The sequence below is a fragment of the Hyperolius riggenbachi genome, chromosome 7, assembly GCF_040937935.1.
Source record: "Hyperolius riggenbachi isolate aHypRig1 chromosome 7, aHypRig1.pri, whole genome shotgun sequence".
In the NCBI taxonomy this organism is placed as follows: Eukaryota; Metazoa; Chordata; class Amphibia; order Anura; family Hyperoliidae; genus Hyperolius; species Hyperolius riggenbachi.
In genome coordinates, this window is record NC_090652.1 from 249,669,241 (window position 1) to 249,683,559 (window position 14,319).

General features: G+C 42.5%; 1 protein-coding gene across 3 annotated transcripts in view; it reads left to right on the top strand.

The window, feature by feature from the left end:
* Positions 1-11,060, top strand: part of GPR155 (G protein-coupled receptor 155) — a 104,182-nt gene extending 93,122 nt beyond the window's left edge. For 2 of the 3 annotated variants that reach the window (XM_068245469.1, XM_068245468.1), the window contains exon 16: positions 8,467-11,060. In XM_068245469.1, the coding sequence (XP_068101570.1) occupies positions 8,467-8,722 (256 nt within the window). In that variant the 3' untranslated portion in view covers positions 8,723-11,060. Of the gene's footprint in view, positions 1-8,413 lie in introns of all 3 variants that reach the window. The other variant, XM_068245470.1, reaches the window with a different exon arrangement.
* The last annotated feature ends 3,259 nt before the right edge of the window (positions 11,061-14,319 follow it).

The following is a 14,319-nucleotide window of genomic DNA, read 5'->3' on the forward strand; positions in this document are numbered from 1 at the left end:
CATATATTTAATCCAGTATCCATGATTACAAGCACAATACAGAGGGCAAATCAGCAGTTGGCATCAAACCAACAAGAGAGATAAAGTTCTCTTGTTTTTGCCAGCACCTACAGTATGTATACAGTGGGATGCAAAAGTTTGGGCAACCTTGTTAATCATCATGATTTTCCTGTATAAATCGTTGGTTGTTACAACAAAAAATGTCAGTTTAAATATATCATATAGGAGACACACACAGTGATATATGAGAAGTGAAATTATGTTTATCGAATTTACAGAAACTGTGCAATAATTGTTTAAACAAAATTAGGCAGGTGCATAAATTTGGGCACCACAAAAAATAAATGAAATCAATGTTTGGTAGATCCTCCTTTTTCATAAATTACAGCCTCTAAACGCTTTCTGTAGGTTCCAATGAGAGTTTGGATTCTGGTTGAAGGTATTTTGACCCATTCCTCTAGTTCATTCAGGTTTAATGGCTTCCGAGCATGGACAGCTCTCTTTAACTCACACCACAGAATTTTAATTATATTCCAATCTGGGGACTGAGATGGCCATTCCAGAACATTGTACTTGTTCCTCTCCATGGATGCCTTAGTGGATTTTGAGCAGTGTTTAGGGTTGTTGTCTTATTGAAAGATCCAGCCCCGGGGCAGCTTCAGCTTTGTCACGGATTCCTGGACCTTGGTCTCCAGAATCTGCTGATACTGTGTGGAATCCATGCGTCCCGCAACTTTGACAAGATTTCCAGTCCCTGCACTGGCAACACAACCCCACAGCATGATGGAAGCTCCACCATATTTTACTGTAGGTAGCAGGTGTTTTTCTTGAAATGCTGTGTTTTTCCTCCATGCATAACACCCCTTGTTATGCCCAAATAACTCAATTTTAGTTTCATCAGTCCACAGCACCTTATTCCAAAATGAAGTTGGCTTGTCCAGATGTGTTTTAGCATACCTCAAGCGGAGAAAAGGCTTCCTCTGCATTACTCTTGCATACAGCATCTCCTTGTGTAAAGTGTGCCGAATGGTTGAACGATGCACAGTGACTCCATCTGCAGCAAGATGATGTTGTAGGTCTTTAGTGCTGGCCTGTGGGTTGACTCTGACTGTTCTCACCATTCATCGCTTCTGTTTATACGTGATTTTTCTTGGTCTGCCACTTCGAGCCTTCTACTTGAACTGAGCCTGCAGTCTTCCATTTCCTCAATATGTTTCTAACTGTGGAAAAAGACAGCTGAAATCTCTGAGACAGCTTTCTGTATATTTCCCCTAAACCATGATGGTGAACAATCTTTGTCTTCAGGTCATTTAAGAGTTGTTTTGAGACTGCCATGTTGCTACTCTTCAGAGAAAATTAAGAGGAGCGAAACTTACAACTGACCCCTTTAAATACCATCTCATAATTGGATTCATCTGTGTATGTAGGTCAGGGGTCACTGAGCTTACCAAGTACTCAAATTTATGTACCTGCCTAATTTTATTTAAACAATTATTGAACACTTTCTATAAATCGAATAAACTTAATTTCAGTTCTCAAATATCACTGTGTGTCTCCTATATGATATATTTAACTGACATTTTATCGTAACAACCGATTTATACAGGAAAATTATGACTATTAACAAGGTTGCCCAAACTTTTGCATCCCACTGTATAGGGTTGCTGCAGCCCAGGGAGCTACACAATTATAGTTGCAAGTCCATAAACTATTCAGAAATTGCAATACGGTACATCATGGCTTCTGTCTTCACTGTGGATTACTACTTCAAGTTGTCACATTTTGACACCACACATGCCCTAAGGCTCATTTGTGGCATTTCTGAATTTAACCGCAAATATCCGACTTGCACATCCTAACTTTATAAATAACTTGCCCAGCAACTTTATTATTTCAAATACAAACTAAGAATTCACATTTGTAACATTCTAGCATTACGATTGGTTTATATTTTAGAATACATGACACTGACCAAAAAGCAAAAGCATAGGATTTAGCAAGTAAAATGGCAATGCCAATTTTTAACATTCGATAAAAACAAAGAAACCGAGAGCCCGGTATAGTGTAGTATGTATTGGAACCAGACGTAAATTGACAAGTAAGTAATATACTCACAAACATGGGTTACCACCTAGGTAACCACTGTATAGGCAGGTGGGGAGATTAGACCTGTCCCCACTCAGGATTAAGATGTCGCTCTCCGCCGCGACCGCCACCGTCACCCGAATATTTTAAACTTTTTAGTATACTTTTATCCTTTTGGCGCCTCTGCACAGCTTATTGTCAAATTTTTAACATTCATTTACCCAGCATTCCCTACTCTTATCAGATGTGCAGTCTCTGGGTGTCACAGCAATGAACCACACATGGGAACGTGGTGATTGGTGAAACAAAAAGCCTGTGATTTGGCTCTTGAAAATGGCCAATTTCCCATCTCATGTGCCACTTTCCACTTCTAAGCAGTGAAGCTTAAAGAGGCCCTGTAGTGACGTATAATACAATGCAGTTAAGTATTCAGGATACCCAGTTTTGCATCAATTATCCTGATTTCAGCATCAGAAACCCTTCCTGTATCTGTATATTGCTGTATATTGGCATATAGCCCTGTCCCTCCCAGTGATGTCACAGCCTAGGCTGTTAAGCTATGCAGAATTCTCTTCTAAGAACACTCTGGGAAACCAGGTATATTTTCTACTGGCTTTGGAACACTGAGTATACATACACTCCACTGAGCTGCACCTGACAGCACTAAAGATGTAACTACCTGTGATATTTCAGAATGTTAATCAGGGAGATGTAAGGATGAGGAAGTTAACAGTGGGCAAACCGTGACTAAATAATTTACAGTCATTTTGTAAAAAATAAGCAATTTTAATATTTTCAGTACAGGTTCTTATTAATCTACTCAGAAGAACTGACCCTGTGTGATGGATATAAGATTACAGGAGGCTGCACACATGACATGATTGAAATGTATTCCTGCTTTAGTAAATCACTCCCACTGTGTCCGTTCCCTGAGCTAAATTGTGTTAGGAGTTGTCGGCTCCCATTGCAGCACCACTAGTTATTGTTTTCATGGTTGTCTATTATCTGTGTTGTATGTGCCTGTCTTGTAGTCCTAAATGTTTTAGTTCATGTCTTTGCAAATATATGTTGGCCATGAAATGTTTGTCTCCTGTTATCCTTATCAATTCATTTCCCATTTCCCTTATTTCCGCCCTTGCTCTGAGCGTTCCTCCTAACCATTTGCTTCTTTTCATCTGTAATACACCTAGCAGCCATCTTTGTTTATCCGCACAGCCATGCCAAAGAAAAGCTCACAAGTGAAATGAGTGGGTGGTCCAGAGATGTCCGCTAGCCATCGAGATGCAGACCTCATGTCTTTCAGTCCCAGAACATAGAACCTATGGCCCCTTTGTGATAACACAAGGTTGAAATTCATCCTGAGGTAGATTTACATACACAAGTGTTAATATAGCAGAATTAAAGGTTAGTTTTGGAACTTAATCTGACCAAATACTGTGGCAGAAATGAGAGCTGTAGAGCAGGAGTCCCCAACCTTTTTCGGCCCGGGGAACGCTATCTGACCAAACTTTTCTCTAAGCCCTGGGGAGGGAGGGAGGGAGGGGGGGCAGTGTCGTGCGCAGTGGGTTGCCTTGGGGGGGGGGGGGGGGATGTCGTGGGCGGTGGTATAGGTAACATAGTTGCCCCAGTATAGCTAGTATAGTGCCCAGTATAGCTAGTATAGTGCCCCAGTATGGGTAGTATAGTGCCCCAGTATAGCTAGTATAGTGCCCCAGTATGGGTGCTATAGTGCCCCAGTATGGCAGTATGGGTAATATAGTGCCCCAGTATAGCTAGTATAGTGCCCAGTATAGCTAGTATACTGCCCCAGTATGGGTAGTACAGTGCCCCAGTATAGCTAGTATAGTGCCCCAGTATGGGTACTATAGTGCCCCAGTATGGCAGTATGGGTAATATAGTGCCCCAGTATAGCTAGTATAGTGCCCAGTATAGCTAGTATAGTGCCCCAGTATAGTTGCCCCAGTATGGGTTGTATAGTGCCCCAGTATGGCAGTATGGGTAATATAGTGCCCCAGTATAGCTAGTGTAGAGCCCCAGTATGGGTAGTATAGTTGCCCTAGTATAGGTACTTTATTAACCCTAGTATACACTCCCCGCTCCCCCCTCCGCGGCCGCTGCTGGTGTTACCTTGTTTAGCTGATTGCCACTTTCTCTCTTATATTCCCCTCTCCTCCATGCGTGTTATTCTCCTTCACAGCAGTGCACCCCGCGGGTGCTAGGATGAGGCAAGAAGCAGGAGAGCGGCTTCCTGTAGAGGCGATGTGTTTCGCCGTTACCAGGGGAACCTCTCTCTTGCTTCTTTCCTCATCAGAGCAGCCGCGGGGCACGCTGCTGTGAGGGAAAATGACACACATGGAGGAGAGGGGAATATAGAGAGAAAGCAGCCGCCAGCTAAGGTAACACCAGAGGTGGGGGCAAGAGGCCAGGCCCACGGACCGGGGGTTGGGGACCCCTGCGTAGAGGACATAGTAGCTTGTTACCAATTTTTACTTTCATTATCCTAATTTCAGCATCTAAAATGCTTCTTACTTTTATTTAATCCAGGGTATTAGTATGTAGCTCCGCCCCCTTCATTTTCTGCCATGGAAATGTCATTTGACCTCATTGGAGATCAACTAGTTTTTCTACTCAACAGAGAGAGGGGGCAAAAATAACAGCAACAGTTATACACCTTGGTAACCACACCTGTGGTACATTTAGGAACATAAAGCCTTGTGCACACATACAAGGAATGTCGCCTGGTGGGGATTGGGTCCCAATCCCTTGGGCAATATTGCAGGGCCGAGGCTGTACAGACACGTCGGTAGCCTTCAGGCTAGCAATGTGAACTGCTCAATGGACTCTGGAGTGCACCTCTAAAGTGGGCATATGAGTGCTGTATTAAAATGGAACATGATGTCCATATCTGGCGCGAACTAACACTTAAAGAATAATGATTTTTTTCAACACACTGTACAACCAAGACAACCAGCAAATTAAGTACAGATAAATACAATTGATGTGTAGTTTGAGACCCTACCAATGCTGGTACAACAGAAACAGGAAACACTAGGGGGTCCCTACCCTTGCAAGCTTACTTTAACAAAAGTATGCTTAAAATGCGGCCCTGATCAAGAGTCTAATACACTTGCATTATACATTTTTACCTCCCAGGATGTTCTGTATAGGCTCCTAAGCTATACTTGTGCTTACAGTAAACCAGCTTCAGTGTGTTCTGTGCTCAAACAATGTGCTTTGACATGGTTTCCGCTGCTTTTATAGCTGTATATTGTCTTTCCTCTCATTGTCATCCCTCTGTTAAAGTGTGAACAACTGAAAACTCAGAGTGCAGCTCATCATTGGCCACTGACAAGCTTGTCTTTTAACACAGAACTGAAGTCTGCAGTGTAAGCATGTGTCAAGATTGATCAGAGCCTGATCAGTTGATTTATGCACATGTAAGAATAAATAAACATGAAAGTCAGGATAAGCACCTTTCATATTTCTGGCATGGGAGGTTCACTTGAATTTACAGCCAAAGTTAAATCAAAGTTGTTTTTTTTTTTTTTTTTTTTTTTCTGTGCATTAAATACACGCCATTTTAAATTTTTCCAGTAAAAAGGCTGTTGAACTCCTCTGCCCAGTCAACCTGAGACCACACCTTCCTTCTAGAGCTAGCCAGTCAGTCTGAGGCCACACCTCCCTGCTTAACCTCTTGAGGACTGCAGGGCTAAACCCCCCTTGTGTCCAGGCCATTTTTAGTATAATAGACCACTGCAGCTTTAAGGCTAAGCTGCAGGGCCGCACAACACATCACACGAGTGATTCCCCCCCCCCCCCCCCCCCTTTTCTCCCCACCAACAGAGCTCCCTGTTCGTGGGGTCTGATCGCTCCCCCCCATGTTTAATTTTTTTTTTAAATAAATATTATTGTTAGCTTTTTTTTTTTTTTTTTAAAGCGGTTTCTTTAAAAATGTTCACTCCCTCCCCACAGCCAGCCAATTATGGCGATCGGCTGTCATAGGCTTCTGCCTATGACAGCCGATCGCTCTCTTGTCCCCCAGGGGAACAGCCATGTGACACGGCTATCCCCAGTACAGCGCTGTTGCCGATTGCAGCGCTGTACACAGTCTTAGTCTCCCGAGCGGCAATAGCTGCTCAGAGACTGAAGGCGGGGCGGAGCTCCGCCCCCCAAGCAGGAGATGCGCGCGCAGCCTGCGCGCGCATCTCCTGCAAAACAGAGCCCCAGGACTTTACGCCAATTCGCGTTAGGCGGTCCTGGGGCTGCCGCCACGCCCATCGGTCGTGAAGCGGTCTGCAAAAGGTTAAGACCGACAGCCATGATATCAGTCAGCAGGGAAGTGTGGCATCAGCAGACAAAGCGGTCACTCTCCACCTGCATGGCCATGTGACTAAAGCTAAAAGGCTTCAGTGTGACTGACAAAGCTGTAGGGCTATTTAATACTAAGAACCTAGCAGACCTTTTGCTTGTGAACGCCTTTGAATGCTATATTGCTCTTGTTGGCAATATGTTGGCTCTGTAAGATTCTATTGGAAAGACACTGTTGTTGAATTGACCTTGATATGTGTTGTTTGTTTTCCCGCTGGAATATAACCCTGGCCTAAAAACCAAATCTAAAGTAAACCTTACCCATCCCTTTCCCATTCATTCCTAACACTAACCTTCCACAAGGAGACTTGTGGCTAATTCTAACCTGCCTCGATGACGTCATCCAGGTTTTCTTCACCCTGTCGTATACCTAATACTAGTCTTTAGAATCCTCTGACCTATCGTTCTCCACCATCAACGTCCACCTAACACTAGCCTTCAGGGATCTCTTGACCTGAGTCTAACAGTAGTCTTCTTCCACCCACTAGCCTATGTCTAGCACCAGCCTTTCTCCACCCTCTGACCTATACTGAAATCTAGCCTTCTGGGATTCTCTGACCGGAGTGTAACCCTAGTATTTCGCCTCGCTGATTTACGCCTAACAGTAACCTTCCTCTGCTACACTTCCTCTTAAATCCCTAACTCTCCTGTAGCCTCTGATTTATACAAATTACTAACCATTCTCCACCCCTTGACCTATGCCTTATGCATTTTTAATGAAATTCAGTAGAAGTAGATGTGTAAATAGTTGTGCTATCATTAAAAAATATAACACACACACACACGCACACACACACACACACACACACACACACACACACACACACACACACACACACACACACACACACACACACACACACACCTAGTACTTTATAAATAAATACTTGCAGTGTGCCATGTTTGTTCTAAGGCTGTGTTACAAATTGGCTAGGGCATGGAAGGGAAAGATTTGCACATTTACTTGATCAATGCTTAGATAGCCACTTCCACTGTTTCATTAAACACTTATTAATAGCTGCCATTTAACTAGTGCTTCAGTAACAAAGTTCACCCCTGCCAAGCCCTAACCTTTCCTCTAACCATCATTACTGACATTGCTTTTTTAGATATTGCCTGGCACAAGTCTTTCATCTATATGATTGTGAGATGGAATTTCATTTCTGCCCCACCGTAATCAATAACTATAGACAAACTTAAATCTGCTACTTCCACTAACAGAACCCCCATAACTCATCCTCAAAACACCTGATCTTCCTGAAATGAGATCCTGACCAGCATCTGTCAGAGCTCTGGCAAAACATACATCAGAAACTGCTTCACTGCTGCAATATGTTCTCCTGACTGACAGCACAGCTCACTTATAGGTGTGTCATGAAACGTTGTTGAGGAAACTGGCCTACACAGTATCAAAATTTCAACAAAAATATTGTTGAATGGATGGACATCAGTCTGTCAAGTTCAAGCAGAGAACAAAAAGAAAAACTCTCCTGAACCCACACATATCCCAGTTGATCCAGGGGAAGGTGAAAAACTTTGCAAGGCCTGGGCCATGTGGCCTTTACTCGGAATAATTTCTCCAGATGGCAGTCAGATAAATCCCTGGATCAAGTCACCTGGGAATTACTTAGTCACGAGAGTCATGGATATCCTTCAATGCAAGAAAAGCTTCCAAGCCCTCTATATACAGATCTAGAGTTTGAATTAAGCATTTAGAGGAGTTCTTCCTGACATCTGATTGTTATAACCTGTATGCAGTGCCCAACTGCCCAAGGTTATGCTGGTTACTTTGCAGATGCTGGATAACTCCCAAGTATTTCTCTTCCCCAGTGTAGCCATTATTACTCTCATGTTTAGCCCCTTACTAATGCTCTCTGACCCTGCACTGATCTAAACCTGCTTATATCATGCTGTCCTGTTTTCCCTCTCTGTTTTTCTTTACCTGCTGCCAAACTCACAGCGCTGGTACAAGAGTTGCAGAGCATATGGGTGAATCATTCCTTTGACATGCAGGTGTGGTACCAGGAACTCTGCAATCGTCTTCTCTGGCTTGGATTTGGTGAGCTGGCTTGTGGAGGTGGGACTGGCTTCAGATCGTGGAGAAGGAGTAAAGTATGGACAGCGACTGCTCAAAGGAGGCGTCATCCAGCACATCACAGATGAATACGAGTTCCGTGATGAAAACCTTTACTATCGCATGCTGAAAACAAGACCTGTCCACACCAATAGAGGAAGATCTTATGGAACTGTGTGTGTTTGTCTCCCTTAGGTTGCAGAGAACTCATTTTTGTAATGTTCCTGATGACACTGTGCACACGGGTGCTCTGAAGAGCTAAGAGTATGGCTATGCAAAATCACCAGGCCTCTTTATGCTTCATTACAGGTTAGGGCAGACTAACCGTGCTAAGAACTAAGCAGTTCTTTAACACACAGCCCATGGGTCAGGGATTGGCTGCTACAGTTATGAACATTTGGCGTGTTAGCTTTTAATTTAGTTCTCCTGATAAAGGACATATGGATTTACTATCCATGGAATGCAGTGTAAATTCCTTTTTACCTCAAGCATCCAATTAGGTGCAGAGATTTTCAGATTTCTTTTTTAAAAGTTCTGATTGGATGATTGAAGTTGACAGCTTTGCTGTTAACTTGACTTCCTTTAAAAAACAATCCCATCTGTCTGCTTAGCTTTAAAGGGAACCTAATGTGAACATTAAAAAAGATTCACTTGCGTGGTGCTTCTATCAGCCCCCTGCAGCGACTAAGTTTTGATTTTTGCGACAGAGCTGGTATCCGGCCACCCTGCCTGCGTGGCCCTGCAGGGGCCCCACGTAAGTGAAACTTTTCCTTTTTTTGTTTACTTTAGGTTGCCTTTAATTCCAAGATAAAGCAAGGCATGTGCTGAGCAACCTTTTGCATTTCCTTGTATGAAGATTCTATAGCTATGTTCACATAGTCCTTTGTGTACTTTAATCTGCAGCACATATGGGACACCTACCGCTCCCTCTCTCAAGTTGGACAGAATGACTGAACAGTATTATTGTAAAGTAATGCCAGATTATCTTTTTTGATTATTTCAGGTAAAAAGTTAATTTTGAGAGTCAAATGATGTACGTAACTGACAGTCGGATACAGTGTAAATTAACAAGACGTAATGTTGGCTGCCGTCTTTATTAGTTTCATATAACATACAAATTTTACATAAAAGGGGCACTATTTTTTATGTCAGAAAACAGTCACGCCACGTGTCACCTGTTCCTCGATATATATATTATTATTATTTTAGCATTACCACGTGATGGTTTGGTAACCAGCAGCAAATGGTAACTAATAGCCATCTTTTTATTGTTTAAGATCGTGGCCTTCACTGCCATGTGCCATAGTGTTCATAATTTATTGTTTATTTACTTTGTGTTGTATGCAAGGGATATGTATGTACAAGTAGGAGTTGCTGAGCGTGATTTTTTTAAAAATTTTAGGCAATTTAGAGATGTGTGGAATGTGGTGCCATGTAGTGCCACGTGTGGAGTGTGGTGCCCTGTAATGCCACGTGTGGACTGCTTTTCTCAATAAGTAGCTTCATAAAACTACTTCCTGACGTTCTATAAGTTGGTCTACTTCTCATTTACAAACATTTAGGGTTAGATGATATTAATAACTTGCAAAAAAAAAGTTTCTGCATTCTTCCTTTAGCGGTTGAGGAAAATGAACCCCACTTTGGGGAAGAAAACAAAACCGGGCTATACAACTCTGTGTTTTAATATAATTGAAAAATATACTTTGATTTCAATCTGCAGCCAGCTCTGATCATCCAAAACTTGACCATATAAGATTGCCATGTGGAACAATGGCCACAGTACTGTTTGGAGAATAGGGTGTTCACATTCTCACGTTAGAACATCATGAGTAATTTGCTGCATATAGCAGAGGCTATTGTTTTTCTGTCTGGACATTTGGACTAATCATGTGATTGACAGAAGACACTTTTATAACCGTGTATTATTTCCTGTATGGAGTCCTGTGGAGCAGACCTCTGCAATGAGCTGGCCTCATTGTAGAGGTCTGTTCCAAGCAGAAGTGGTATTTCACTGTAAATCTATTTTGCCAACATCTCTACTATACCTTTGCAGGATATAGTAGGTTTCTTTTCCCTTAGTCAATCGGAATCGGTAAAAAAAAAAAAAAAAAAAAAAAGCCAGATTTGAGCCTTCCCGCTCCTCTCTCGGTCCTGTTCCAGTGCTGGCTCCCCCGGTAGCAGTTTGCAATTTGGTCAAATACTGCTCTTTCTGCTGCTGAAGGAAGCTTCGGAGGTAGACTGCTCCCAAAGATGGGCCTCTCCGTACTGCGCACTTGCAAGTGCCCTCTCTATCTCGCACTCACTCGTGTGCAGTATGGAGCCGCCTCTACTTCCGAACTCCCCCACGGCGGGGGATTCAAACGGGGGAGCCTTAATGGAGGGGAGCGGTAAGGCTGTATAGGACCCAGAGCCTTCCCTCTCCTTAGGTAAGTATCTGGGATTTTTTTGACTAAAGGCTCATACACACATCAGACTATAGTCTTTGGAAAATGAAAGATCACAGACCAATCTTGCCACCCTTCATGTAGTATGAGAGCCATACTCTACACAGTCTTTTCTATGGAGCTGAACTCCTCATCAGAAAAAAATCTTTGCAAGATGCTGCACACACAGATGCTGTACAGACACAAAAGATCAGTATCTGCAAAAGATCTGTTCCTGCCAAAAATACATTCCTGCAAATTGCAATGATAGTCTATGAGATCTGCAGATCATCATACACACATGATTTAACTGACATTCATCTGCAGATCAAGCAATCATCCGCAGATCTGAAAATCCATCCTGGTGGATCTGATCTGCAGATGAATGTCAGTTAAATCATGTGTGTATGATGATCTGCAGATCTCATAGACTATCATTGCAATTTGCAGGAATGGATTTTTGGCAGGAACAGATCTTTTGAGTGTGTGCAGCATGTTTGTGTGCAGCATCTTGCAAAGATTTTTTTTTCTGATGGGGAGTTCAGCTCCATAGAATAGACTGTGTAGGTATGGCTCTCATACTACATGGAAGGGGGGTAAGATTGGTCTGTGGCCTTTCATTTTCCAAAGACTAGTCTGTGTGTATGAGCCTTTATTCCCATTGACCTTAAGCACAAAATGCTGGTAGGTTAGTATAAGACTTGGGTCACACAAGTGATGTTTAAGTCCCAAGTCTTGCAGTTTATGTGATCAGTTGTTTGCTTGGACCACATGGTTTAAAAAGAGAGCTGCCACATGCACAAAGTAAACCTTCTTCAGTCTGACATCTGAACTCCGCTTGTCAAGCAGTTCAGCGTTCCATCTGCTGCCCACAAGTGCCATTCAGGTGCAATTTTAAATGCAGCTGAATGGTAGCGGTTATTACACTACACGGGTCAGTGTGGTTTATCAAGCAAAATGTTTGCATAAGTGCAATTGTTTTAATTGGAGATATTTATGCTGGATTTTAGAGCTGAGGAAGACTTTTATGGAGGTATCCAGTGGTGAATAGAAGATATATGATTAATCCACATCCCATGAGTCCTTGGACTCCCAAGCGATAAAACCGAGGAATGAAATTATATCTCAGATTTTTTTTTTTAACCTGAGATTAAAGGACAATTGAAGTGAGAAGAATATGGAGGCTGCCATATTTATTTCCTTTTAAACAATACTAGTTGCCTAGCAGCCCTGCTGATCTATTTGGCTTCAGTAGTGTCTGACTAACACCAGAAACAAGCATGCAGCTAATCTCCTCAGATCTGACAATAATGCCAGAAACACCTGATCTGCATCATGCTTGTTCAGGGTCTATGGCTAAAAGTATTAGAGGCAGAGGATCAGCAGGATTGCCAGGTAACTGGTATTGCTTTAAAGTAAATAAATATGGAAGCTTCCATATACCTCCTGCTTCAGTAGTCCTTTAAAGCTAGGTTCACTGTGGTCTGGTGAATGGCTGCTTTGTAGCATGGCTCGCTGCAATCTACCACCTGTGCGACTGGTGCATTGCGGTATAAAGGCGTGTGGCATCATAACATTTCTGCGAAACGCAGGCATTAACGGTGAAGCATACTTTTCATTGACTGTATGTGATGCAACGTTCAGGTAACCTGCGGTGTCACTTTCCTGTTGCGTTCCTTCCTGTGTCCACTATGAACCTAGCCTAAAATCTACCTATGTAGCCCTGGGCTTAAAGTGAACCAGAGACGAAGCACCCTCATGTATTTTACCATATATATAAGTGGGAACATAAGAGAAAACACCTACCCTGCTCTCTGTTTCATTCTTCACTGTTCAGCTTGCTTGTTATCAGCCCTGATGAAAATCCCCGACTGAGCATTCAGTCTGGCTTTGCTCAGGAATCATTATAGCTAAGTCATTGTAGCAGAGCCAGAAGGGGGCAGGCTTGGGCTTGAAAATACATCAAAGAAGACAGAATCCGCTATAATGATTCCTGAGCAAAGCCAGACTGAATGCTCAGTCAGGGATTTTATCAGGGCTGATAACAAGTAGGCTGAACAGTGAAGAATGAAACAGAGAGCAGGGTAGGTGTTTTTCTAATGTTACCACTGGTATATATGGTAAAATACATGAGGGTGCTTTGTCTCTGGTTCACTTTAAACAGGCAGTAGCAAATACTTCATTAGTCGTCTTTATTTGTACTTTTGTCAGCTGAATGACTGTCTGCAATTTAATGTAACCCCTTTTAATATATTAATGTTTATTGCAGCTAAAATGTAGCAGTAAAATTATTGCCCATTTTACAAACTTGTGTGGATTTAATTTATTCTATGTATTTATTTTGTGCACTTGTTACCTTTTAGGGCTGGTGCACACCAAGAGCCTTTGAGCATTTTTAAAAACGCTAGCTCTTTGAAAAGCGCTTGGCTAATGTATTTGTGTTTGGGAAAAAAGCTCATCGCCCTGGTGTGCTCCATCCCATTCAAACGCAGGTCCTGCAGCATTTCTGCTGATTTCTGAGGCAATTCGGCTATGTATAGGAAAGTGGAAATCGCTCTGAACAGAGCAATTTTCCAAGCGGTTTTGTTACAGAAGCTGTTCAGTTACAGCTTTTACTGTAACAAAATATAAAAACGCTACACCAAAATGCTCCAAAAATCACTAGGCACATGCCTAGAATCGCCTTTAAAAAAATCACTTTAAAAAGCGATGAGTTTGCTTTTATGCTTTTTTGGTGTGCACTGGGCTTAAGTTAGAGAATTTACCGTTTAGGTAAAGCAGAATTCAGCCTTTAGGCAGACATACACGATCGATATCTACCTGATACAGATTGTTTACCACACTCTGAATATAACTTGGAACAGATCTGAACTAATATCACTCTCAATGCCGCAAGTTTTGCCATATGAAATTAATGTGGCCTCACTCTTGTGCCTCTCTGCTCTTGCCTGGCACATTGATCTGAAGAAAGAATGGTGCTTTTCCAAGCAAAATTCAACAAACAAAGCATTTAAATATCGACCTGGGGTGGGATTCATTTTGAATGGATTTTCATTGTATTCAACATTTACCAAATACAATGTCTACTCTATTTAAAAGGTTTGTTGCAAATTGATAAGACCAGCAGTGTCTACACACAGTTGCAAAAATAATGCTACAGGTGTCCAATGACAAGGTAGCTGTTTGATCAGGCAATCCCCCCCCTCCTCTTGGCTTCTCAGGGGTATCCAGCAGCTTAGAGCACCTGCACTTCCACTGGCATCGTTTAGCCTGTTTCACACCATATCACGTGCCTGTGAGTAGAGTTCCCACTAAGTAGTCGGGTTGCCCCAGTGCAATGTGGACTTTTCAGCAATTCACATCCTAATG